The 27,198-nt window shown below is 35.5% G+C and overlaps 3 protein-coding genes across 9 annotated transcripts in view; 1 reads left to right on the top strand and 2 right to left on the bottom strand.

Annotated features, from left to right (window-relative positions):
- Positions 1–1,686: 1,686 nt before the first annotated feature.
- Positions 1,687–15,884, bottom strand: jub (LIM domain-containing protein jub). 2 transcript variants are annotated; one of them, XM_089837802.1, is made up of 8 exons: positions 13,876–15,881; positions 6,667–6,768; positions 6,496–6,563; positions 6,322–6,384; positions 3,560–3,690; positions 3,368–3,419; positions 3,214–3,282; positions 1,687–2,391 (listed from the first exon to the last, which is right to left on the bottom strand). In XM_089837802.1, the coding sequence occupies exons 1-8, from the start codon at positions 15,710–15,712 to the stop codon at positions 2,239–2,241; spliced, it is 2,475 nt and encodes an 824-aa protein (XP_089693928.1). In that variant the 5' UTR covers positions 15,713–15,881; the 3' UTR covers positions 1,687–2,238. The 2 variants fall into 2 exon arrangements, with proteins under 2 accessions (XP_089693928.1, XP_089693929.1); XM_089837803.1 differs by lacking the exon at positions 3,368–3,419 and having other exon boundaries at positions 2,232–2,391; positions 13,876–15,884.
- Positions 15,885–16,037: 153 nt separating this feature from the next.
- LOC149676879 (mitochondrial ribosome-associated GTPase 2) lies at positions 16,038–18,626 on the top strand. The gene is made up of 5 exons (XM_089837804.1): positions 16,038–16,167; positions 17,122–17,372; positions 17,443–17,590; positions 17,652–17,989; positions 18,053–18,626. The coding sequence occupies exons 2-5, from the start codon at positions 17,190–17,192 to the stop codon at positions 18,563–18,565; spliced, it is 1,182 nt and encodes a 393-aa protein (XP_089693930.1). The 5' UTR covers positions 16,038–16,167; positions 17,122–17,189; the 3' UTR covers positions 18,566–18,626.
- Positions 18,627–18,790: 164 nt separating this feature from the next.
- The window catches only part of LOC149676880 (uncharacterized), a 45,768-nt gene continuing 37,360 nt past the window's right edge, over positions 18,791–27,198 (bottom strand). For 4 of the 6 annotated variants that reach the window (XM_089837793.1, XM_089837794.1, XM_089837795.1 and 1 more), the window contains 12 exons: positions 25,837–26,059; positions 25,619–25,768; positions 25,269–25,531; positions 24,630–25,193; positions 24,231–24,549; positions 23,894–24,170; positions 23,436–23,812; positions 23,134–23,363; positions 22,905–23,064; positions 22,220–22,836; positions 21,946–22,153; positions 18,791–21,871 (listed from right to left, as the gene is read on the bottom strand). In XM_089837793.1, coding sequence (XP_089693919.1) covers positions 21,436–21,871; positions 21,946–22,153; positions 22,220–22,836; positions 22,905–23,064; positions 23,134–23,363; positions 23,436–23,812; positions 23,894–24,170; positions 24,231–24,549; positions 24,630–25,193; positions 25,269–25,531; positions 25,619–25,768; positions 25,837–26,059 — 3,824 coding nt within the window. In that variant the 3' untranslated portion in view covers positions 18,791–21,435. Of the gene's footprint in view, positions 21,872–21,945; positions 22,154–22,219; positions 22,837–22,904; positions 23,065–23,133; positions 23,364–23,435; positions 23,813–23,893; positions 24,171–24,230; positions 24,550–24,629; positions 25,194–25,268; positions 25,532–25,618; positions 25,769–25,836; positions 26,060–26,277; positions 26,506–27,198 lie in introns of those variants that run through there. The other 2 variants (XM_089837797.1, XM_089837798.1) reach the window with 2 other exon arrangements.

Consider the following 27,198-nt stretch of genomic DNA (forward strand, 5'->3'; position numbering starts at 1 on the left):
CCGAAACATTCTAGGCTCATCCGTGACGTCAGAGCTGTTGCGTATAGCTTGCGAAAAACTATCGTTGTTACATTTAAAATAATATGTATTCCATGGGCATTTTCTATAGAGTTATTTTCTTGTCTTAAGAAAATTACGAAAGTCACTTTAAAATTGCATTAAATGCATAGATCTATGTCTAATTTAATATTGCTCCATAGTGCATGGCAGATTGCTTGCAACCAATTGTAAACGGCATTAAACTAGGTAAACCGTTAATATGGCAACATCAGTTGCATGATCACGTGAGATATCCACTTAAACCATGCAGCGAACTGATCTACAAACAGCTTTGATACTGACGTTATATCAACGAAAAATAAGGTTATAGAATAACTCGGACTCGTATATTAAAACTAAGGTATTTAACAAGTTTTAGATTGTATTCATCCAAAAAGAGTTATTATATCAAAAAATATATTTCATCTCCTTGCTTTCCTCCATGTTCCTACTTTTACCACCATTCCGGAAAAAAATAAAAATATACGGGAAAATTTTAAGTCCGTTCATATCAAAAGCCGTAATAAAGTAAAAACCGCAGGGTCTGTATTCTTAATGGCGGTGTCTTAACCATCAGTATTACGTTCCCCCTTTACTCTATATTAATCCTTTCAACCCGAACGGAATATAACTGAAAGCCGGAGCACGCGCTACGGCTAGAGAGAGAGAGAACGCGAGAGAAGGGATGGGGGTTGCCAGGGAGCGGAAAATCGTTCAACCAATAGTAAAGGAGAAGCTCCAAGCTCCGAACGATCCTGTAGATCGAGATACGTTTCTCTCCCTCTCTCGCGAATCACGCTAGCATCTTCCAGAGGAGAGAGAGAAGCCGGGGATAACGGGATACCCGAGAAGTTCGAAGCTCAAGAGCAGAGAGAGAGGGAGAGAGAGAGAAAATCCGGAGAGGCGTACGTACTGTGGTAGTAGGGGAAGGAAATGACGTCATTTCTCTACCACCGTCAACCAAGGAAGTTCGAAGGAACTATTCGATTTTTAGAGAGGGGATGAGCTAGGGATTAAAACGGCATCTGTGGGCGCGCTTCTTTTTGATGAATATGTCTAATTAACTTTTACATTTAAAGGTTTCAATTAAAGTTATGTAATTAATTGTAATTTTTTTCATGGAACTACGCAAGTTTAGGGATCAATATTAATGTGGTATTTTGATTTAAGAATGCGTTGACCACAGTCTTACCAGGTCTTACGCAGGAGCTATCGCCACATTTATCTTTTAATTATTAAATGTTTCATAATGACAAAGGCTTAAGTTTGAGATCTTACAAAACTTTAAAGATAAAGATTTCCTCACCTTTCAAAGCAGGATTCGGTTGATGATGAAATTTAACCCTTTTTCGAGTTTTTCCCACGTTATTTTAATTAGTTCAGATTAATTAAGTTTTGTTCTCTAAAATTTGAACTTGTTACACAGCGAGATTCAAAACCGACGGGAACTGAAATTTTACCGCGCTCCAGACTAGCAGACTATTTTGTACAATTCACTGGCGCCATCTACTCAAGAAATAATCTGATTGGCTCTTCAAAGCATTGCAACTATTTGGCGGGAATTTTTTGAATCTCTCTACACAACGTAGTAAAGTAATTTAGGCTTACATGCTGTAAATCGGTGAAATAAATTAACACGATTAATAATGATATTTCATGAAATATTTTTATACAGTTAAATTTTTTTTTAAATATAAACATCACAGCAAAAATCAAATTTTGTCTTTTAAGTAACATTTGTCTAACTGATGGACGAAATAAAATATAAAAAAACACAAGAGTTTTCAATAAAAAAAATTGATGCGAAAAAAAAAACTAATTAGAAACTAAACTTACTATAAAAATTCAAGTTATGCAACTTTTTGTTCAAAAAAAAAAATGCAAAAAGGGGGTAATATACATTTGTAAATGATTATTATTATTTACAAAATATTTGTAAATTTCTTTTAATTAAACTTCTGTTTCAAATTTTGGGATATTTGTAGATTTTGATAGAAAAAAGGCTTAATGTTAAGCTGTAAGAAAATTGTTAAACCTAACATATATCAGCTTTGCTGCTGCTGCTGCACTGCATTGGCACTTAATTAAATTACATTAAACTCTCACCCTTTTGTTTTGGTTTCTTGTAAAAATTATAAAGAAGGGGTTTCAAAAATGTAAAAAAAAAAACCACTTTTTTTATAATCCTAAGGATAATTTTCAAAGATCACTAACTTGTAGTGACCTTTGAACTGGGATAGAGCCTTGACTCATAACCTCTAACCTTCTTAAATGACAATCGTGACATAAAAGATGAGAATCTAGAGGATAGCACCTTTTATCTGGTTCATCTGTAAGCTGCATACCACAATCCTAATAAATAGAAAATTATCAAATATTTCAATTAAATTCAATTTATCCCACTAATTTTGTAATTAATTAATGGTAGGACATGATTGGATGAAGATAGGGCGTGTTTTGGCAGAAGCATGAATGGTGTATCATGATTGGATGATGATAGGGCGGGTTTTGGCAGAAGAATGGATGGTGTATCCTGATTGGATGATGATAGGGCGGGTTTTGGCAGAAGCATGAATAGTGTATCATGATTGGATGATAATAGGGCGGGTTTTGGCAGAAGCATGAATGGTGTATCATGATTGGATGATAATAGGGCGGGTTTTGGCAGAAGCATGAATGGTGTATCATGATTGGATGATAATAGGGCGGGTTTTGGCAGAAGCATGAATAGTGTATCATGATTGGATGGTGATAGGGCGGGTTTTGGCAGAAGCATGAATAGTGTATCATGATTGGATAATGATAGGGCGGGTTTTGGCAGAAGCATGAATAGTGTATCATGATTGGATGATAATAGGGCGGGTTTTGGCAGAAGCATGAATAGTGTATCATGATTGGATGATAATAGGGCGTGTTTTGGCAGAAGCATGAATAGTGTATCATGATTGGATGATGATAGGGCGGGTTTTGGCAGAAGCATGAATAGTGTATCATGATTGGATGATGATAGGGCGGGTTTTGGCAGACGCATGAATAGTGTATCATGATTGGCTGATAATAGGGCGTGTTTTGGCAGAAGCATGAATAGTGTATCATGATGATGATAGGGCGGGTTTGGCAGAAGAATCGATGGTGTATCATGATTGGGTGATGAAATAAAAACGTATTTCTTACCTCACAAACATAACAATCAACGTGAAAATCTTTATCCATGGAAACTACTCTAACAGTTTCATCGGTTCCCTGTTTAAAATTAAATATAGACATAATATTAACTATTCAATTAAATTAAATTTAATCATGATTAAGATGAAAAATAGTGAAATACCTCAACCGGAGTGATAGCCTTGGAACATGCTGCGCATTTGGGAGCAAACATTCTGAAAAATAGAAAAAGCAGAGTTGTTGAATGGTTGGTTAACTATCATGCGATAGAAAATTATTTTAATAGATGTTAGTCAGCATTTTGAGGGTAATTTTCAATAGAAGCGAATACTTTAAAACAATTAAAATTTCTTACTTGTGATAATCATTGACGCAATAAATTTTATTATCCATATCAATTGTGAAAGGAACACCATCCAAACATTCGTTGCAAACGCAACATCTAAAGCACCCTGGATGATACGATTTTCCCATGGCTTGTAAAATCTTTCAAAAGAGAAATTCGCGAAAAAATAATTATTTTTCACTAAATTTTTCAGGGTATTTTCACAAAATTTTTCAGGGTATTTTCACAAAATTTTTCAGGGTATTTTCACAAAATTTTTCAGGGTATTTTCACAAAATTTTTCAGGGTATTTTCACAAAATTTTTCAGGGTATTTTCACCAAATTTTTCAGGGTATTTTCACCAAATTTTTCAGGGTATTTTCACAAAATTTTTCAGGGTATTTTCACAAAATTTTTCAGGGTATTTTCCCAAAGTTTTTCAGGGTATTTTCACAAAATTTTTCAGGGTATTTTCACAAAATTTTTCAGGGTATTTTCACTAAAAGTTTCAGGGTATTTTCACTAAAAGTTTCAGGGTATTTTCACTAAATGTTTCAGGGTATTTTCACTAAATGTTTCAAGGTATTTTCACTAAATGTTTCAGGGTATTTTCACTAAATGTTTCAGGGTATTTTCACTAAATGTTTCAGGGTATTTTCACTAAATGTTTCAGGGTATTTTCACTAAATCTTTCAGGGTATTTTCACTAAATGTTTCAGGGTATTTTCACTAAATGTTTCAGGGTATTTTCACTAAATGTTTCAGGGTATTTTCACTAAATGTTTCAGGGTATTTTCACTAAATGTTTCAGGGTATTTTCACTAAATGTTTCAGGGTATTTTCACTAAATGTTTCAGGGTATTTTCACTAAATGTTTCAGGGTATTTTCACTAAATGTTTCAGTGTATTTTCACTAAATGTTTCAGGGTATTTTCACTAAATGTTTCAGGGTATTTTCACTAAATGTTTCAGTGTTTTTACACCGAATTTTTCACGGTTTTTTCCACTAATATCAGCTAATATCAATTCATTTCCCTGTTAATTTTAAGATTTCCAGGTTTGTATAAACCCTGACAGAAACTAACATTGCTTAAGACTTTGAAAAATTAATATTTTCTGGGTTAAAACCATTTTATCTGTCAAGACCGGAATGTGACCTCAAAAGAAGGAAATAATGACAATGAATCAGAAAAACACTTTCACCGATAACAAATCTACCAAAAACCCTCTGAAGCTAAAAAACTAGTTAAAAAATTAACTAACGCTTAATTAATAATTAAATTAACGCACTTAAACTCACAAATTAAACTAAAATTATACCGGTATGGTATAAAATACCCCAAAACAATTAAAAAAAAAAATAATATGTAAGAACCAGTTTAAAATAAATTCAACTTAAGTTTCCGATATTAAAATAATTGATAAGAAAAACATAATTGCCTTTATAGTTAAACCGGTTTTATCTAAATTTAAATAAATGAAGCTAAACTTGGGATAGAAGCTATTGTTTCAGATACTACAAAATTCCAACACGACCATAAACAGGTAAATCTACAACAGTTAATTTCCAATTTAGGAAAGCATCTCAACACCCATTTAAAAAACCCGTTTTTCTATATAATATAAACTCATTTAAAGAGTGTAAATGAGTATAGACCATAGAGTATAGACCTGAGCACGATATTAATCAGCTAACTTTAAAAAATAACCAAAAGAAAATGTTGAAAACCAAAAAAGGGAAAAGGCCCCCTCTCATCTTTAAAAGGAGAGAAGTTAAAAAAAAAACTGTCAGACTAGACTTGTGGCTACCCCGGAGTCCGGACTATCTTTTACATTATTTTCCCAAGAAGCTAAAGGAATAATAACTTCGCTTAAAACAGGTTTTTATAAGTTTCGAATCATATGGTAGTAGCTTGCTTTTTTTTTTTTTAAATCTAAGAAAAATGGAAATTATAATGGTTGGATTGCCTTAAAGATGCCAAGATGTGCTTTCAAGGGGATTTTAGTTTGGTTGGGTAGTAAGCTTGCCCAATTGAAAGTTCGTGGCCTCTTAACTTTTGAGAGAGAGAGAGAACCTGAACTTATATGGAAGGTTGGAAACTTATAGAAAAATTTGAGTTTTTTTTATTTGTGGTAAAAGTATAATGGATGGATATTTGCGTGTTTCTGGTAAAAACTTTTGGTAAATTTTTTATTGTAAAAATTAGCCAATAATTAAGAGATTTTATGGTAAAAACTAACCAATAATTTAGAGATTTTATGGTAAGAAATTAACCAATAATTAAGAGATTTTATGGTAAAAATTAACCAATAATTAAGAGATTTTATGGTAAAAATTAACCAATAATTAAGAGATTTTATGGTAAAAATTAACCAATAATTAAGAGATTTTATGGTAAAAACTAAAAAACAATTAAGAGATTTTATGGTAAAAACTAAAGAACAATTAGAGATTTTATGGTAAAAATTAAAAAAAAAACAATTAGAGATTTTATGGTAAAAATTAAAAAAAAAACAATTAGAGATTTTATGGTAAAAATTAAAAAAAAACAATTAGAGATTTTATGGTAAAAATTAAAAAAAAACAATTAGAGATTTTATGATAAAAATTAAAAAAAAACAATTAGAGATTTTATGGTAAAAATTAAAAAAAAACAATTAGAGATTTTATGATAAAACTATAGAGAATTTAACCTTATAGTAAAGCTATCAAAATTTAAGCTTTTATGGTAAAAACTATTAGAACGTTTTGAGCTTGTCTGATAAAAATAACATAAGAAAATAAACTCACCATTTCCATGATAAGATGTCCACAAACTGCACATTTCTCTGCCGTTTGTTGGAACCCAGAATACTACACAAAAATAAAAATAAAAGAACAATTTTTTTTGAATTACAGATAAATTTACTAATTTTCACCATTATAATTAAACTAATTACTAAACCATAATAATTAAACAATTACCAAATAATCTTCTTCGCAATAAACCTTTCCATGTACATTGTAAAACGCCTTACCCCTTAATGCCCTACCTAAAACGAAATGAAAAAAAATTATTAAAATTAACATTTAACTAATTAATCCAATTAAACATTGTAGGTAAATTAAACATTGTAATTAAATTAAATATCTTACCACATGAACAACATATAAAACAATTCGTATGGTACAGATTTCCCATGGCTTGACAAGCTTGCCCGGCACCAGTAACCTTCTCCCCACAAGTATGGCAAATACCTTAAGTAAATAATAATTAAATATAAAAATCAATTAAGTAATTCCTTTAAAAATCAAAACACAGTTAAAGGGACGCCAAAGAATGTTATGCAGCGACCGGCGACTAAAAACTATTTGAAACACGTCACAGGCACCACCTGACGCCGAGATACAATGCATACTTCACAGTCCCTTTAAAAACGGTTAGGGCCACGCAAAAAGGTTAAAAATGTCGTTTTGGACAAAGGATTCAGGATCACACACACACCACATTCCCCAAAATAATTCCCTTTGTCACAGTTGTCTATAAAATTTGGTCTCTCTCGCGCCTTGACAAAATGAAATGATTGACAATATAAAAGAAACGGCATTCCTTCAAAGTAGAGATACAATCTAAGTGTATTTAAATGGCCCCCACAAAACCTCCCTTGGTCCACTTGCTTGGTCTAGGACTCTCGGTAGGGATTCAGACCGACCCGACCGCACGTGCATTGGGGGTATTATGGGGTAACTCCCCCCCCCCCCCGACTAAACCAAATTCCAGCCTGCTTTGTTAAGAAATTGTAAGACTACCCCTTATGTCCTTATCGCTTTCTCGTTTTCACACAAATCTACAAGAACCCCATAGATGCTCGAAATATTTTAGACTAGTACTGGCATAAGTTTATAAGATTTGTTCCCCATAAGTATGACACTTCCTATACAAGTTCGTAATGCTAGAGACTTACTTAGAGCTAGTTCAAGGGAGAACGACAAGCGAGAATTAATTGATTGTCTACACTCGGTGGTTAATTTTGCAGGACCATTCCATCTTCCTATTTAGTCTGTTTACTAAACCTTTGATATGCAGCGCCTCACCAGGCGTCGTCGCTTCACCCTGAATCTATGACCTACCTCCCTCACTTCATGACAAGCTCCAGTTTGTAACCCGTGACGAACTTATGGTGAACATATCTTATAAACTTATGGTACTGGGTCTCTAATATTATTATTTTCTCTGACATTTATGCTTTAAAAAAGAATTTCCCTGATAATTCCAGGTCTTCCCTGTCAACCATAATCCTATGAACCCTGGATTAAACTTATCTTCTCATACTTATAACAAAATTAATATATAATAATAATAAAAAAATATCCTTAAACACCCCATCCCATCTGCGTCTGAATCAAGTAACGGAACGCCTCCATAAAAGGTAGGTAGCCTTACATAAATGCAAACGCATGGTTTTAAAATGGGTTCAAATTCTACGATAGACTTTCAACAGAAACAACTTTTTTCTTTAACCATATAACCAGGTGACTCATGCAAGGCCTAAATCAACCCGATAAAAAAAAATAATTTAAAGAACCAACATATTCTATGCCTTCTTTCTACCAAAAGAGCGTGGGAGTTTGTTAATACTTGAAGAAGAAAAAAAATATTTTCACGTTTTCGAGATTCGGTGGAGTCGAGTCATAGATGGGGGTCAGTTCACAAACGAGAAAAATACTCGATTATACAGGGTGTTTCTGATAAGTCTGCATGTATAAATTAAGAGGGATGTTCTTTGGGAAATCAATTTTGAGTCGAAAATGTTCTGTACTTCTATCTATGACATTTTGTTTTCCCTAAGGGATACTGTTTTCGAGTTAAGATTTGATTGGAGTGTTTTAGGTATGACCCCTTAATTAAATTAGCCTCAATCATTGTCTAAATCAGTTTCTTAATTAATTAAATTTTGGTGGTCATCCGTAAAATTAATACTCTGGATGCAATCATAACTCGAAAACAGTGGCCCTTAGGGCAATCAAAATGTCAGATAGAAGTACAGAACATTTTCGGCTCAAAATTGATTTCCCAAAGAATATCAAACCCTTAATACATCCTCCTTGCTCGGACATTGGCTCAGTCGCTGAGACAGTATACAATGTATCAACCCCTTGTATGTCCCAATACTAAAGGTTGCCTACACCCCATTTTTTCCATCGAAAAGGATCTATTAACACCTCGTCTCTATTGCAGACTTAAAAATAAACCAAATAGAAGCAAGAAGTGATATCTAGTTTATTAGGGAGAAGGTATAAATTCATTCATCCACATTTCTAGCTTTATCTCCAGTCCAAAGTATAGTAGGTCCGAAGTTAATCCCCGCCGCCTCTAAATTACAACCAGCATCTCATTGGTTCTTGAAAACTCACGTCAGCACGGCGACGCGAATGACGAAAATTACAGTCATATTTTCCGACTGAGGAGAGGCGAAATAGCCCGGCCTCCTTTTACGTCCCCCCTTGTATTTTGAAAGGGGGACTGGGACTATGGCGCGCGAAAACTTCGGCATCTTATACATTCTCCCCAATAAACTAGATATCACTTCTTGATAGAAGTAAGTGGGCGCCAAATGAGAGGTCAAAAACACACCAAAACAAATAAGGATGTTTAAAAATTCAAAATTTATGCAAAACATAGTTTCATTTTGAGCTTAAAAAACTACTGGTAGTTTATTATTATGGTGGTGGGAAAACTTAACGAAATTGATAATTACAGTTTGACTCATTGTTTAGGTTTTAAAAACCGACGAAAAACGTTACGCCCATATGTAAAACTTGAAGTATACAGTAAACTCTACCAAAAAAGGGGCAATCATTGAGACATCCTTGTTAAGGTCCTAAACTCTTAAAAAAAATTTGAATATGTAATTGATACTTCGGAGAAAAAAAATAGGAAAAACTAAAACGAAACACTAGAAAGCCCGCCTCGCATATCTGTCTAAAACGGGGCTGATTGGAAAATTGTTTTAAAGGGATATTGTAATAAGATACGATGTACATGAAGCATAATTTATTAATCGAGTGTACCAAAAAAAAAAGGTTAGGGTAATACCAGGGATAGATTTAATTTTAGAAGTAGGAATGGAGAACGGTTAGTATTTACTTCAGTCCGACTCATAGACCACCCAGTTTAGAGCCCCTCCCTCCAACACGTAACGAAAAGTTTAAATTATCTTATTGGCTCACTTAAACTACGTTTTGATGACGTTGCTGAAGGGGACTGCGAAAAATACGTAATTCCTTTTTACCTCTGTCGCTATGACCCGCCTCTTCATTCATACCCCTCCGTCCCGTGGAAGGGGGTCTGGGACTGACGCGCGCCCACATTACTCTGTTCTCCACCCCTACTTCTAAAATTAAATCTATCCCTGGTATGTTAATAGACCTTTATAAGTAAATAAAAAATAAACGCGCGTGTTTAGTTTCTAATTTGTCAAAAGGGATTGGGGTTCAAATTAAATCGAACGAGGGCACAAAAAGTTAGCTAAGCCTAAAAACCACCCCTATATTTCTTTTTTATTTAGTATTTATTCTAAACAAGTCATTTAGGTTAGCAATTCGTAATCTCTCTACAAAGGAAATAATAACTATTATTGTCAGTAAAAGTAATAAAATAAATTCGATAGAAAAAATGTTGACATCCTTGACCTAACTTGTTGACGAGTGAGTTAAACTCACTTAGCGCCCCCCTTATAAGGGAACTAAATAAAAATTAAAAACCTAAATACAACACGATAGTTCGTTAGTTAACGCCCATAACGTAGAGTATTATCTTCAAGAGGTAAACAAAAATAATTTAGACTTCAAGTTATGAACGTCTTTGCCTTTTTTTATCAAAAAATATTTAAATATCAAAACAATTCCTCGTTATAAAATGAGAAGAATTTGGTTTTTATTATTATTTTTTTTTTTTGGAAATATAAATAATTTATTGTAGGAAAAACGCAATAATGATTAAAAGTGGGAGTTTAAAATTGCTATGGAATTTCTAAGAGGAAATGAAAATTTCCGAATTAATTCAAATAATGTTTTGCAAGGTTTTATAAATTTTCCTTAATTTCTTTTGAGATTTTAATCTTGTAATAAAGTTAACTTAAATCACAGACGGATTAAATTTTGAATCAAAAATAAATAAAACTTTAAAAACTCTCCTTTGAAAATCCAAATAAAATATATTCAACAACACTTTCATTCATCGCTATAGAAAGCATCATCCCTTAACAGAAATAAATCAATCAATTTAGATACATTGTGTCAGTATCTAACCAACTAACGAAACCAACTCAAAAACCACTACTAGCTAGATTTATAGGACATCTGCCAAGTCTACAATCAGCTAAAATTTATTACAGACGACCGACCATAGCACCGAGACTCAGTGGCAGTGGTTTTCACCTGCAGTTTTGTACGCGCTTGAAAGGCCAAGTATTATCATAAGTTCATAAGATAAGTTTGTCACTCGCTGGTTACAAACTGGAGCTTGTCATGAAGTGAAGGATGAAGGAGGTAGGTCATAGATTCGAGGTAAAGCGAAGACGCCTGGTGAGGCGCTGCATATCAAAGGCTTAGTACAGACCATAAGTCCATAAGATATGTTCTATCCATAAGTTTGGTTACAAACTGGAGCTTGTCATGAAGTGACAACGTAGGTCATAGATTCGGGGTAAAGCGAAGACGCCTGGTGAGGCGATGTCAAAGGCTTAGTTATGCAGACTAAATAGGACCTAGATGGAATGGTCCTGCAAAATTAACCACAGAGTGTAGCCAATCAATTCTCACGTCTAGCTCTCAAAGTCTCAATAAGTCTTAAGCATTACGAAGTATAGGTAGTGTCATGCTTATGGAAGGAACATATCACTTATAAACTTATGCTATTATCATATATCCGAAATCAGTAGTTCTATTAGACGACTAGACTTGGATGGAAATTTTCCCTTTTCAAGAAAGAAGAATAAATAAAAAAAATGTCAACTAGGCTTATAACACTTTCCAATTTGTGGACAGTACCGATTATTTATTGAGGGGGAAAATTTCAAGAGTGTAACTCGATCCTCTATCAGTTCAAAGGCTGCCTTAAACGCCCCTCTCCCCCGGTTCAAAAAGTTCTAAATAAGTGATTTAAAACATCTACACACAAAAAAAGAAGAACTGAAGGGGGGGACTTCTTTTCAAATCCAATCCAGAAAGAGCTCAAAATCATCTAAGATAAAGTTACCTAATCAGTCAAAAACGTTTATAGCAACATGCCATGCGAGAGGAGATAAACTTAAAAAGTTTTCCAGTAAGATTTTAGTTCAAGTCTCGATTGACTTGACTAAGGCCTAAAAAACTACCCGCAAATCAACTTCTTCAAGAGATAATCTTATTTTTAACCATTTTTTAAAAATAAATTTATATTATTATTGGGCGTAGTATCATATTTGGCAACACACGGCTTTTGTTTCGTTTCATAAGTGACTACGCCCTTAATTTGGTGAATTTTAGGTACATGAATATTACATGCAACTTGAAATAAGGTTATGTAGGTGTCAAATCATTAAATATGAAAAAGCAATATTAAATTTTATATAAAATGTTTCTCAACTATAGAGAATTATTCGTAATTTTATGCACAAAAACTTTCAATAAATATAAGGAATTTCGATTATACATTAATCACATTGTTATGGCGTGAAAAATAAGCCTAATTCCAGTTAATTCTACATTAAAAAAAAACTATAGTTTAACAAAAAGCGAAACTACCTTCACGAAATTACATTTTAGGTACCCCTCCTTCAGGCTACAGTAACTAAAAAATCTGTTTTTAGCAAGCCAAGGCTTAGAGTCGAACATGTGCTATTTTTACTGGCGGTTTTATTTAAAACGCGGGGTTTCAAAGGTCAAAGATGACGTAAGTACTAAAAAATGCAACTCACCGCTCATGGTGATTGTGGTTACCATTAATAAGGGGGTCAAGTTAATTAACCCTTATCCACTTTGGTCACCTGTAACTGTTTTCCACCATTGCCTAACTTTTAGCTATGCCAAGAAACAACTTTCTTAACAGAAGGGGAAAAAGAAGGATTTAAAAATATTTTCCTAGGGGAGTTTTAAGAGAGACGAAAATTCTCCGTGGGAGAGTTGAGTTAGAAACACGGGCTTTTTTATCTCTCAGCCTTATTATAAAGAGTATCAGATGGCGCTTCTGAATATTATGGTTGTACCGTACGCTATATCACCCACGGCGTTTTACTAGTCCTAGTTTTAGGCTTAGAAAATCTAATTAGATAAGATCGTAAGAAATAATACGATAAAAACACTGTTGGAAGTTCAGAGACCTAAGCCTAACAACTAAGGTCAAAGTTAAACACCATAAAGAACTTTCCACCAATCACGAGTGTCTATTTAACGCGTCAAAATTCGAATGATGAAACAGGCGGGAAATTGCCTAACAACTAAGGTCATAGTTAAAAGCAATTTCCACCAATCACGAGCGTCTACAATAACCCGCCAAATTCGACTGAAGAAAAACAGGCGGGAAATCACCGCTAACCCTAAAGTTCCATAAAAAAAACTGGGAACCATTTAAACTGGGCGTCAATAAATTCTGCAGAAATTTCACACGAAGTTTAAAAAATTGTTCAAAACATTCAATTTAGGCCTAACGTCATTACCTAAAGAAAATTTCACAAGAAAAATTACGAAGGACAAATAAAGACGATTGAAAGTAAGTTGTTGAGTAATAAACATGTATAAGACTAGGTCAAATACTTAATAAACCTCCCTCGTCATTCATACATAAAAATTAGTATTTTTGTTCGAAAATAACAAAAGAATATCAAGCGAATTTAAGCCTATTTAGAGTTTATATTCTTTTGTCAAGGTCAATAGAGTATCCGGTTGTTATAAAGGCATAATACGTAGTATGGTATGACTGGTATAGTATATATTGGAATGTAAAAAGAGCGCGTTTTTGTTGTGGTAGGGGGCATCCAGAGTATGGTAGTAGAGATATATTCGATGAAAACACTTTAAAGGTATTTCCCCCCTGCACATTGACTGCCTGAGACGTTTTCTCCATTCCCTACTGCCTACACTCCCCTCAAGTCATGCTTTTTTGATATTGCCCCTGAAATTTAGTCCCCCCATTTCTAATTTTATCCCCTAACATTTTATGGTAAAATAAAATAACACATAATAACAAGAGAAATATATTTCCCTTTGACGAATTTTAAATGGAAACAAAGAAAACCATTTTTTTTGGGTTTTCCCCAGGAGGAAATATTAAAAAAAAAAAAAAAACATAATAATATTAAACTTACGAAAAAATATTAAACTCACCAAAAAATTCTCCTTCTGGTGGATTATTTTCCAAATCATCTTCAATTTCTTTCATTAAAGCTTCAATTTTCTTTTCCGCTTCTGATGGTCCTTTAGGTCTTGGTGGTGTTACATTATAGGGCAATAGTGTCTTGGCATTCAAAGTATTAGGTTTGAAATTTCCAGGGTAAGGTGGTGGGGGTGGTAAATTTCCATGTGGATATCCGGACTGTTGTTTCCCGTGATTAGGGTAATCTGTTGGTGAAGATACTTCTTGTCTCAGTGAGACTGAAGATGCCACCGAAGATGGTCTTGATTGTGAATAAGAGACACTCTGATTGAATGATCCAGTAACGTAAGGTGGTGGGGGTAAAGAAGCCCCTCCATTTCTCATGGTAGTTGAAATAGCGTAACTGGCTGGTAATCCAACATTAAGTGGACGATTCTGTCCAACCATTTGTCCAGTTGGTACTGACTGTGAAATGTGAACAGACTGAGATACAGCTGTATATGGATATCTTTGATTGTTGGAATGTTTAACTTGTGTGCCTTCATTTAGCCCATTATTACTCTTAGGAATGTGATGTTGGTTCACAGATTGTGATGAAACAATCATGGGTCGACTTGTAGCAATGTATTCAACATAATTTTGTTGCTGCTGTTGTTGTTGTGGTGGTGGTTGTGGTACTTGTTGTTGTTGAGTTTCAAGTTCTTGTAGATTAGCGTAAATTGGATACTGTTGATCATCATTGGAATTTTGGTTATTAGTATTGTTTGGCACAGCCGAGGAAGCATTGCCATAATTATGTGCTGAAGAATAGACTACCGAAGATTTTAGCCCAGAATATTTAACAGTGTTAGCGGAAACGCTTGATAAAGTTGGGGCGTAAATAGGTTCAGCTACAGATTGTACTGGTTGTTGTCCTCCCGTAGTACTGGGTACTCTCGTAGCTGTAGCTCTCATAATAGGAAAACTTTGTAAATTCTCATAAATTGGTGAAATGCTCGCCCTGGGTGAATTGGAATGTTGCGATTCTCGACTGGAACTACTTAAGCTACTACGTGGGCTGGAATGGGTTGAATCAACCAAACTGCCACCTCTTGAAACTATGTTATTTGGTCCCAAAGGTTGGGCAGTTTTGGGAACTTGATTTAAAGGAAGCCCAGTAGCAATGTAGCTATCAAAGGGTAAATTTCCCATGACGTTATGATGCACAGTACGCGAGTAGTTATGCGAATTAGGAATTGATGTAGCTGTGTAAATAGGGGGTGTTACGAAACTCAGTTCTTCAGCTTGAATGCTGGTTGAGTTACTAGGCACAAAACGTGATGGGGATATTACGTTTGATACTGCCCTGTGTTCAATTTTGGCGTAAGTTGGTAAGCCCAATTCTTTAGGTTTTGTTGTTTCTGAGGAGAAACTTTCGTTGGCATTCCTACGCGATGGCCCCAAACCCAAACCGGACATTCCGGCACCACCCCCTTCCACCATAGTTGGTGGGGAAACCAACGCATTTTGATTTAACGCTAAGCCTTGGCTCGAATGAATCGAGGAGTCCGAAGTAGCAGCGGCGTTATTACTACTATTAGAGTTATTCCCCGATTTAGACAAAATTTTACCGTAATTATTATCCGTGGCACTCATTCCGACGTTTCCATTGGCGTAGATTATTCCGTAAGGTTTGCAATTTTCGTAGAGATTGGCGTAAATATCGCGTTTTTTCTCAAACTCGGCTCCGGCCGATGTTTCCAGACGGGTCGAAGCGGGGTGAAAGTTTCCCCCGTGATGACTTCCCCCCACTTCGAACAAACACAAATCTTTCATAATCCTTGTGGCGTCGTTTTCGATATCTTCCATTTCGATTTATTTAAAAAATTTATCCTTAGATACCCAGGCCTAATTATCATAAATTTAAACTAAAAACTGATTAACTTATAGGCTGCTATAAGGTTTCATCCGGCCACCATCGATCGTTTCGTTTCGTTTCGCGAATAGATCTAAAGTCCGAGCTGCTTCTTTTACGATGAGTCTTCGCCTATAAAAGAGCGTTGGTGCCGCGGGCCACTGGGAATTAGGTGGTTTCTTCTTTTATTTCATTCCCTCCCTTTAAAACTTCCCCCTAAACAAGTTTTTTTTTCATCCTTATAAGATTATCCTTTGTAAAATGCCGACAATATTTTGAAATTCGTGGCTCTTTAGCGACACCTATTGATCACGTGTCTCACTTAAGTATAAGCAGACGATAAATTTCAGTTCCTTGATTTCTTCGTTAGCTCTAATGTTTATGTGGTTTAAAATAAAGAAATTAACCTTTTTAAGCAGGGATAGATAGACTTTTTTGAAGACGGAATGGGTAACAGGGTTATTCGGGTGCGCGTCCTAGTCCACGACCCCCTTACCCGTGACGGAGGGGTATGAAAGAAGAGGCGGGTCTTATTTTCGTTATGGCGTTGTATGTATATCCGGGTCAAGTAAACGTCGTCTGCCCGTCGTCTGCCTATTCGTCTGCCAAGTTGGAATGGGCTCGGATTGTAATTTTTGAAATAACATTGTTTAAAAATGGTAGTTACACAAGACATAGGGCTTGCAACTGAAAAAAACGGGGACCCAAGAAAATTAAAAGTGAGTTAGAATTGAGTAAAAGTCTTCATAGATATTACAGCACGAACAGGTTTTAACCAAACACTAAGCTCACAAAACTCCTGACCATTCACTAAGCCTTGGTTAACTTCATCAAATTCGTTTACAAAATCATGGGGATAGTAGAGATGATTGGCTTAAGAAAGAATTAGCGAACACTTTTCACCCTTACAGATGTACTCCAAATCCAAAACACCGGCACCAAATTCACTAACAACCTTCTTAATTGCTATTAAAAACAATTCCCGAATAATTACCTGGACCCTCGCATTTAGACGGCTCCATTTTGAACCCCTGTGAAGACGCTTATCTGTACAACCATAGCCCACTCGATCCGCGCTCTATAGCTATAGCGCGAGCAGCTTGCGTCGTGACGCGCGTGATCGAGTGGGCTATGGTACAACGCAAGAGGGGTCGTAGTCATAGCAACAGAGTTAAACAGGAATTACGTATTTTTGGCCCTCCCCGTCAGCAACGTCACCAATACGTAGTTTTTGTGAGCCAATAAGATAATTTAATTTTTTGGTTACGTGTTGAAGGAAGGGACTATATACTCGTCTATGAGTCGGACTGAAGTAAAGGCCAAACATTGTTTATTCCGTCTTAAAAAAGTCTATCTATCCCTGTTTTAAGTTTAATTAATAATAAATAGAGTATAATTACGTATTTACTATAAATATTAGACCATCTATAAATGTTTATTAAGTTTAGTTCTAAGTTTTCTACGCGTTTAAACGCGGGGTCTAGTGTTTCGTCATGTATTAGAAGTCTGTGCAATGAAGTAAGGTATATTAGAATTTGTAATTTAAGCACGAATAGTGAGGAACGAGTTTCTTTACCCGTTCAACAAACAAAAGGAAAATCCAAGTACCAAAGAGTAAGCTATTAAAAAAGCTCCAAATGATGTTTGGTTTGCAAACTTTACTTAGAATATCATACAACCATAGCAATCCCATTTTGTGGACTATCAAAAGGTCACTGCACAAGGTGGGAAAGGTGGTAATGGAGCCATTTCCTTTATGCAAATATTTTGCAACCCAAGGGCGGGCCCTGATGGTGGGGATGGGGGCAATGGGGGTCATGTAATCTTTCAAGGTAAACTACTTAAATACCTTTAAACTTCAACAACATGACAATTTTCTAAATCAATTCTTAGCTTGCAATAATGTCAAATCCCTTCAGAATGTTGCACCAATATACAGAGCTAAACCGGGTCAAAATGGTAGAAGTAAACACCAACATGGTGCTAATGCAGAGCACACCAAAGTCATGGTACCAGTTGGAACATCAGTTAGGCATTTAGATGGAAAGAAACTGGCTGAATTAGACTCACCAGGAATGATGTGCGTCATAGCTAGGGGTGGAATGGGTGGTAAAGGAAACCATTTCTTCTTATCCAATGAAAACAGACATCCAAGGGTAGCTGAAGTTGGAGCTGACGGAGAAAAAAGTGTTTATCATGTTGAGATGAAAACCATTGCGCATGTTGGCCTTGTAATAGAGATTTTAAATTAATTGTAATAATTTAATACTTAATTTTAATTCACCTCTACACAGGTTGGCTTCCCAAATGCGGGGAAATCAACTCTACTCCAAGCTATATCTAGAGCTAAACCCAAAATAGCTGCTTATCCATTTACAACGTTAAAACCTCATGTTGGAATAATTCATTACGATGATTATGAACAAATTGCTGTGGCGGATATACCCGGTTTAATTCCGGATGCTCATAAGAATAGAGGATTAGGAATATCTTTTCTGAAACACATTGAAAGGTGTATTTGTCTGTTATATGTAATTGACACCGCTCATGATTCACCTTGGGAACAGTTTGATATTTTAAAGTACGAGTTGGAACAGTATGAAACTGGGCTTTCAAAGAGACCATCGGCTGTTGTTGCCAATAAAATGGATTTAGAATCTAGCGGAGTTAATTTAGAAGAGTTGAGAAAAAGGATAGATTTACCTATTTTTCCATTGTCGGCTAAGGAAGGCACAAATACCTTGGAATTGTTGAAATATGTTAGGTTGCTGTATGATAAACATAATAAAGATCAATTAGTTTGGTGAAATTTTAAATTTGTGTATTTTTGAATTGATTGTAAATAAATTAAAATGATTTAAAATTAAATATTTGCAAGTTTTTTGAATTTTTTCTTTTTCGCACCTTGTGACACGCAAAAGTATTGCTTCGATCCCATACGGCTGGCTGGCTGGTTCGATATTGGTGTTGTCTAATAATATTACCAACAATAACATATAATATTGAATAAACACACAAACAACAACGTAATATTCAATAAACAAATTTGTGTATTTTTGAATTGATTGTAAATAAATTAAATATTTGCAAGTTTTGAAATTTTTACTTTTTCGCCCTTTGTGGCACGCAAAAGTATTGCGTCGATTCCATACGGCTGGCTGGCTGGTTCGATATTGGTGTTATCTAATAATATTACCAACAATAACATATAATATTGAATAAACACACAAACAATAACATAATATCGAATAAACACAAACAATAAATTTTTTTTTAAAATTTACAATATTCAATTGGCTTTAATACAAACGGAAGAAGTTTTTTTTTTTCACTTGATTTTTTTTTTCTCTCAATAATTTACATTTTCACTCGCTCGTGTGAAGCCATCCCAACACATAATCATTTTTCTAAATTATTTTACTCACAATCATAGAAAAACAATTTGTTTGTTTCTTCTAAATATATAAGATTCTTATTTTTTTTCTTTTTTTTTATAACACAATTACACTGCAAAGAAACAACAAAAAATATTTACATGACTACGTTAATTACTCTGGGGCAATTATTATGATTCTGTTGTTTTTCAATCAATTGTTTTTTTTTTAGCTGTGTGGAAAAACTTAACCAGTGGATGAGTATAATGATATAATGATTTTGGCAGGAGGTTTCTCTACTGAAGACAAAAAAAAAACAGACAATTTGTGCAAATTTACAAAAAATTTAAAACCGATTTGTAAATATTTTATAATACAATGGGGGACGTTGTTGTAAGGGGTTTTAGTTAAAATTTTAACGCGCAAAAAAATAATATTAAAAAATTAATGTATAAACTAAAACGCGAAGAAAAAAGCCGTGTATAATTTAATAATTTAGAAATACTGACGAAAAAAATAAATTGTATTTAAATATTTTACGTTTTTTTTAAAGATGCGTCAGCAATCGGCTCTATATTATATAATATTTCTTTCAATAATTTCAAATTCTTTTTTTTTAATTTAACTTAGCACCGTTCTAGCGTAACTTTCGGTGTATTATTATCAAGGCATCGATTATCATATATAATTTTTTTTTGGTTGATTTGATATTTGATTTATCAAGCGGGCTGTTAGGCACTTTTTTTTTCTTTTTAAATATTTTCAGAGAGCCATATCTCAAAATAAAATTAAGGAATAAATAATTCTCCTTTCTCTCAACAGATGGCGTAACTATCCTATCGTAGACCTAACAAATTTATTCCTTCCTTCTATTATAAGATATGACTTCCTGATATTTTAAAATATATCTTAAGTCCCGGAAGAGGGAAAAGGGGAAGGATATTATTTATAAAAAATAAAAGTTATTAAATCAAAACATTCCAAAGACGAAAAGAAAAAACAATTAACACCGTTAATTCTGTAGTAATAAATCTAAGTTAACTATTTAGGCCTTTGACGTCAATTCTATCAACTATTATTTTTTCAGAGCTATTTACCTTAACCGTATGAAATAATTATTTAATTAAAATAAACGTAACTGAATTATTTCTCTCTAAATTGTTTTAAGGAATGTGCATTATTTTAAATTAATTAATTAATTAATTAATTAACTTAACGAGGGGGTTATTAGTTACGATTTTTACCACAAGGAGGGGTTAAAGAGGTTAATATTAATACCGATGTAAAACTAATACTCCATATCCAACTTTAACCCTAAAATCTAATTAAGGGATATATAATTTCAGAGAAAAGACGTTCACAAGGAAGTTAGGTTTGGTTAGTTAGTTAGTTAATAAAGGGCTGCGATTTGGATAGATATATATATGTATATAGTATATCTCCTTATTACAATTGTACGGTAAGGTGCCGTAAGACAAGGGGATAGTTTTTAGATATCCCCGAGTATATGGTATATATTTTTATATATTTAATAATTTTAGCGTGAATTTTTTTTTAGTTTATCTTGAGCACAATTGTTTTTCTTTGTCGATACGTCCCATTATATAATATTTACACAAAAATAATGCATTGTTATATTATATATTTTTAAATATATTTATAAGTTTGTGTGTGGTCAAAATATTTTTTAACGGTTTTTTTTCCGAGCTGGAATTTATCTTTAGATTTATAATTAAATATATTTATGTACGGTATGGTATTCTCATTGAGAGAGAGAGAAAAGTGACCACTTAATGGCGCCTTAAAATCGTCTGCTTACAAGACAAGACATAAGATTGACAAAATAAAACCACCCGAGAGCTTTTTTTATTTGCCATATCAGGGGGATTTTGGCGACTTTGGCCTTTTGCACTAATAACACGCTAGATGGCGTTACATCAATCCCGCTGCGGAGTTACCGCCCTCTAGAGGACATTGAACTGCAAAAGATAACCCTAATATTTAAGTTTATTTTACGCTGATTGTATTTCAGTGTTAATTCGGGGGTCTATATGAATATTAATTATTTAATTAATTAATTCAAGCTCTATTAATTGTAATTAAAAATAATACCCTGATTAGTAAGAAGCTGGGAAAGGGAGGGGACTTAAGTATTAGTTTTTTTAGTATCAATTAAATTAAATATATCTCATTTCTCAAAAAAAAAATAATTAACTGGCCTACAACTCGCGAGATTTATATATATATCTACGTCGTAGCTTCGATAATAATTAGTATAATTAATAAAAAAATTATTGTAATTATTATAAAGCGGTAATACCCTGAGCCAAATCGCGGGACGCGCTACTTCCGTAATCGCTGTCTTGACTATTTTTACACTGCAAAGTTACGTACTGACCCTTAGCTGGAATGACTTGAGTCCGGTAAGTCAAATTGGGCACGCTGTCCAAATTAAGAGCGGCCACGGCAACGCTGCCATTCTCAGCGTGAGTCAGACTATGATGCCTTTCGACAACCGCCCGTCGAATCGGATTCGTCGTCGACGTGATCGAATGCACGCGCGAACGATCGTGAATGGCCAATTCGATAGAGTTCGAATCCTCCACTTCAACGCTGGCTAAAGGTAAATCGAGACACGGCGCGATTAATGTTGGATGATGAGCCAAAATCTCCAGGATCTCATTGGCCGTTGGTCGTAACGCCGGATTACGATTCCAACATCGATGGAATAAAGCTTCTCTGAAATTACAAGTTAGCGGAACATTCGCAAAAGTTACTATCAACCCGGGGCCATCTTGTTAAAATCGGCTTACAATTCAGGTTTGCACCCTTTTGGCACTGTAAGAGTGTTGTAATGGCGGACAAAATCCAACACTTGGTTATTTGAAAGCCCTTGATAGGGGAAGCTTCCAAACGTAACTATTTCGTACAACAATACAGCGTAACTCCAAACGTCCGACATCGGAGTGAAAACACCGTCAATTAGACTCTCGGGTGCCATCCAACGAACCGGAAGCATTCCTAACACCAATTCTTATTATTCAGAACGCAATAACTTAATTAAAGAAAAACATAATCAAAACTCACCCTTTTTGGAGAATCTGTAATAATCGGAATCGTAGGTATGCCGACACATTCCGAAATCACCGATCTTGACGGTCCTATTGGCATTGACTAAACAATTTCGACAAGCCAGGTCCCGATGAACGTATTTTTGTTCGGCGAGGTAACTTAGACCACGCGCGATGTCTAGGGACATATTAGTCAATTGTCTTTCGGATATCTCGTCCGAATTATGTCCCTCTTTCTCTTTAACGAGTTGACGACGCGCCAAGAGGTACGTTTTAAGGTCCCCGTAAAGCATAAACTCCATGACGGTGTAAACTGGTTCGCCAATGGTACAAACACCCAATAATCTAACAATGTTACTATGGTCGAATCTCTTCATCATTTCGGCTTCGCTCAAGAAGTCCAGCTTCTCTTCCATGTCAGCCCCAACTTTGAGCGTCTTGACGGCCACGGCCACCCAACCTTTATCCTCGACGAAGGCCTCGCCTCCGTAAACCGTTCCGAACGCCCCTTCACCCAACTTCCGGTTAATGACTATATGGTCTCTGGGCATCTCCCATTCGTCCAAAGCTAGTTTCCCTAGATTGGCTCCCATCAAACCCAATTCTTTGATACGCTTGAATTTTTCTTCGTACCTTTTTGGACACCCAAGTTAAACTTCCGGTTAACGACTGTACATTAGAAAATTAAAGTTAAAACCTACTTTCTCTTGAACAAGAAGAACCCGATGGCAACTAGAAGTGAAAACATGGCTAAACCAATAACATTGGCGGTAATATACGCCGATTCGCAGGATACATTGGCTCCTAAAGCCCTTCGAAACTTTTCAATAGCGCATGACTGTCCATTTTGGCTTAATTTTTCTTCATTAAAACGTAAAAATTTCAGCCCACAATTTTCGCTTTACACAAGGCCGGTCAACAATTACTTACCAGCTAGAGTGCCGTCATCTGGTACCCTTCCAGTTGGCCATACAATTAGATGTTCGTCAATCGTCAGCAGCCCGTCTGTATCGGATATAGGCGCGTACGTCCCAATCTCAACCGACCCATTTCCAATCCACTGATATACTATAACGTCCGTTAATCTGCTTGACCCGTTGAACTCAACTCGACCGGAAACACCCGTAAAACTAGTTTGATTTATATATTTCACCAACTTCCTAACAACAACAACAACCCAAAAATAAGGCTTAATAATAGGCCTAATTCCTGTAGGGAAATGATGTCCTTACTTGGAAATATCCTGCCGATGAAGAATTGATCTATAATGAACGCCATCTTTCAAGAGAGCGTCAACAGCTTTCGCGTAAACCCAAACCGCGTCATACGCGTAACCAGCGTAATCACTCGGTTCCTGATGCTGCCATTGGCAAAAACCTTCGTAAAGTTCTCGCCAATGGCGGACGGTTTTGTTCTCTTGCATCGTGTCGTTATCATTGGCAAAGTACTTGTAGGAGAGAGCGATGTGACCATCCAGGGCCTTTTTCATCTCACTCGTCGTACAAGAGACATTCTCGCCAGATTGGACATTGTAATGGTCAGTATTATACCACGATGTTGAGAACCAATGAGGTAGAAACCAGACATAACCGTATTTTCCAGTCATATTCTATACACCGATAACGTAACGTCACAATGACGTTTGTCATTCGCTGTTAAGGTAGGCCTAGACAAAAGCAAAAAATCTTACCTGCTTATAAGCTTCGCACATGATATTCCTCGCGTCATTGTCGTAAAAATCCCCGATGATAATTTTGGCGTTCCGGGCTTTCAAATCCAAAAGATGCTGAGTCATGTTCTGTTTACCGGCGTCACGAGCGAACTTCTTATTAAGCACAAACGTTTTCCCGTGTTGTTGAACCATAGTCTCTAAGAGCGAAATATATTCGGAATACTTGTGGCCGTCTTGCGTCAAAGACGAGATGCGTTTCCATTTGAAATGTTCTAATATTTTGAGGTAGACAAAACTGCCAAGAAATGGTTTATAAGACATAACACGCGCATAATCGCCAAGTTTACAATCTTACCGAAACAGATTATTTTCAGGAATGGTTCGGAAGAAATAAGGGTACTTGTCCCTATTGTTAAAAAGCGCACCTTCGGCGCTGTAACTTATGATGATTGTATTGTAGTGTTTGGCCACGCCCGCTATGGGTTCGACAGTGTCCGAACACGCGGGACCCAAGATACCGATAGTATTATTATACGTAGCATTGGTGACGTAACCAATGAACGCCTTCATGACAATGTCAGCTTTACAAGCACCGTCTTCTTCGAGTAGTTGCAAATCGTAATTGTTCAAGATATTGGGATCGACATCGATGCTTCTTATTGCCATTTGAGCAGCTAGAAACCCAACCCAACGTAATATCTGTTAGGTTATGACGTGGTACTGGGTACGACGCCACGTCTCAAGACCCACTCACCTATTGAAATACTTTGAGCTCTAGGTCCCGTTTTGGGGAAAATCCCTCCAATATACAGGGGATACTTTCTATGCGAGACATCGGCCGGTAGCCAGTTATGCCACGTGATTTCGTTACTTGCCGAATTAATCCAATTGCAAGCGATCTCGACGGTGGACGGTGGTTTGGAACCGCGATAGGCTTCCTGGTACATGTCCAATAGATGTAAATACTCGGTCTGCGAAAAATTCATTTCACGGACCACGTGATACACGTCTTTATTAAGAGTGTTTTTAATCTCTTTCCAAACGAACTTCTCCAATTGGTTAATCTCAAAATCACACGGAGACTGACTACCATTGGTCAAGGAAAGCGAAGGATTATTGTCCTCGCAATGCGGAAATGCCACATTGGTGAAATTTTTCTTATGAGTCAAGGTATTAGGCTTCCAATTAAAGAATAAAACTGCTTCCCCTCTTCGTACGCGTTGTAAAACGAACGTTTCGAGATTCGGTCCAATCCAAGCTACTTCCACCTTCAATTTGAGATTTATTATATCGGCTTTGAGATTGTGAAGGGTGTGGTCTTTAAAGATTGGAGATGAAAAATTTATTTCGGTAATTGTTTGTAAAACCTTTCAGGGAAAGGGTTCAAACTTACCAGTGTAAGCGGCGAAGATAGTGGCGCAATTGGATTTAGGGTCTATGCAATAGGGAGGTCTGTAAATTCCTTTGGTGCAATCTTTATCTTGGCAATAATAGGATCTGGTGACGTTGCTCTTCGTCAGTCCGTCTTTTTCAACTAACTTAGAAAGATGGAACATTTTCGTAATGGACTCGTTTCGAAAGGCTCTCCAATGGTCAATAATTAAACCCTGTTCGTAGTACTTGTCCACGATACTCTTAGGAACGTACCAACCGGCCCTATAGTTAAACAAAAATAGACTCAACTTGATCTCGTGAACTGTTTAGTTAATAGATTAATTAATTAGTTATTAACGCGATACTAACCTCCCAATTGGACCCAATGGCCCACAATCTTCTATTTTATTCGTTATTCCCATAGCGTTCATGTTAAAACCGGGGCTCAACCAAACCTCCATATTAATCATGGGTTCCGGTATAGTTACATTCACAGATTCTCCCATTTTGACTCCATTTCTATTATTATCATTAAAAAATACTTACTATTTCTTTTAAAAGTAATTAACCAATTTGTATGTAATTACCCTTCCTTCTTTTTATCACTGGCAAGTCTTTGTAAAGCCTCGCGTGCCGTGAAAACCGTTCCATCCTTTTCGGAGACTATAACTTCTTTATACCCCACAACTTCGCTCAGCAAAATTTTGAGTATCTGGGAAACTATTTGATGAGTTACTCTGTTACTGGTCTCGATAACGATTGGCAAGCTGTGTCCATCGATGGTAAACTCTTTCATCAAATCGGTATTAACTAAAACACAATGAAAAAAAATAATGAACACGAAACACGAAATCAGCTAAGTTGCACACTAAACAAAAACAGCCTGCCAGCCATAAGGGGTTGACGGAGTTCTTTTGCATCTCTAAAAGACTCAAAAGTTAAAACTCATGAAATAAAATAGAACACGAAACCAGCCAAGGCGCACACTAAAATACCACCCTGCCAGCCGCAAGGGGCTGACACAATACCTTTGCTCTCCTAAATGTCGTAAAAGTAAAAACTCATGACAAACTAAAATAAGTGATTGTTCAGGCGTCGTTCTTGGATAATTTGTGAATGTCATGAGTCTCTAGATTTGAAAGAAACGTAATTTTTTGTCTGGTGTTTACGTAGGATGAATGGGTTGAATATTTTCCCCGACAGTTATTTTATTTTTTAACGCCGTCGGGGTGAACAATAAGCTTTCGAAAGCGGGCCCGGCTTTTTTTAACGAGGAACATCAGATATTGGCACGACTTTTCAAAAAAAAAAAGAAGTGTCAATCATATTACGAGGTCGTGGAACTTTTAGAGAAATAAAAACGCGAGATTATTCCAAAGAGGAAAAGCTGTTTCCGGGATTTTTATTTTCGAATTTCTTCAGATTTCTCAGTTTAAAACTTGAGAAAGTTTAACTTCTCGTGAAATGGGTGGAGATTAAAAAATATATTTGGAAGAAAACTGAAAACATATTTTTTGACCCTCAAAATGTTTTTGGAACACATGGGATAACCACACCCCTTTTAAAAGGATTTTAGAGATCAAAACATAAATTGAAAAAAAATCACGTTTAACTATAGCCATGTTTATATCATTTATAAGCTTCCAAATTCCAATTTAATAATAATGCTAAAAATTAAAATTAATTAAATTACAAAACATTTAATAATAAAAGGCATCATGCTATTGTGATAAAAAATACTGTCCCCTTAGTGGCATAAGTTTATAAGATGTGGCATAAGTATGACACTTCATATACATCGTAATGTTAGTGAGAGTTAGTTCAAGAACGACAAGCGAGAATTGACTATACGCGGTTTTGCAATCCATCTTCCTATTTAGTCTGTACCAAGCCTCACCAGGTGTCGCTTTACGACAATCTATGACCAACCTCCCTCACTTCATGACAAG

Source organism: Phalangium opilio, unplaced genomic scaffold, assembly GCF_054372755.1.
Source record: "Phalangium opilio isolate 3A_F unplaced genomic scaffold, DU_Popi_V2 ptg000045l_1, whole genome shotgun sequence".
Classification (NCBI taxonomy): Eukaryota; Metazoa; Arthropoda; class Arachnida; order Opiliones; family Phalangiidae; genus Phalangium; species Phalangium opilio.

Bases quoted from the DNA above. Each gene is read 5' to 3' on its own strand.
- jub (XM_089837802.1), bottom strand. From the start codon at position 15,712: ATGGAAGATATCGAAAACGACGCCACAAGGATTATGAAAGATTTGTGT. The intron at 3,691-6,321 runs GTGAGTTTATTT...CTCTTTTGAAAG, and splicing joins GACATCTTATCATGGAAATG to ATTTTACAAGCCATGGGAAA. The intron at 3,420-3,559 runs GTAAGAAATTTT...TCTATTTTTCAG, and splicing joins TGCGTCAATGATTATCACAA to AATGTTTGCTCCCAAATGCG.
- LOC149676879 (XM_089837804.1), top strand. From the start codon at position 17,190: ATGTTTATTAAGTTTAGTTCTAAGTTTTCTACGCGTTTAAACGCGGGG. The intron at 17,591-17,651 runs GTAAACTACTTA...ATCAATTCTTAG, and splicing joins GGGTCATGTAATCTTTCAAG to CTTGCAATAATGTCAAATCC. The intron at 17,990-18,052 runs GTAATAGAGATT...ACCTCTACACAG, and splicing joins CCATTGCGCATGTTGGCCTT to GTTGGCTTCCCAAATGCGGG.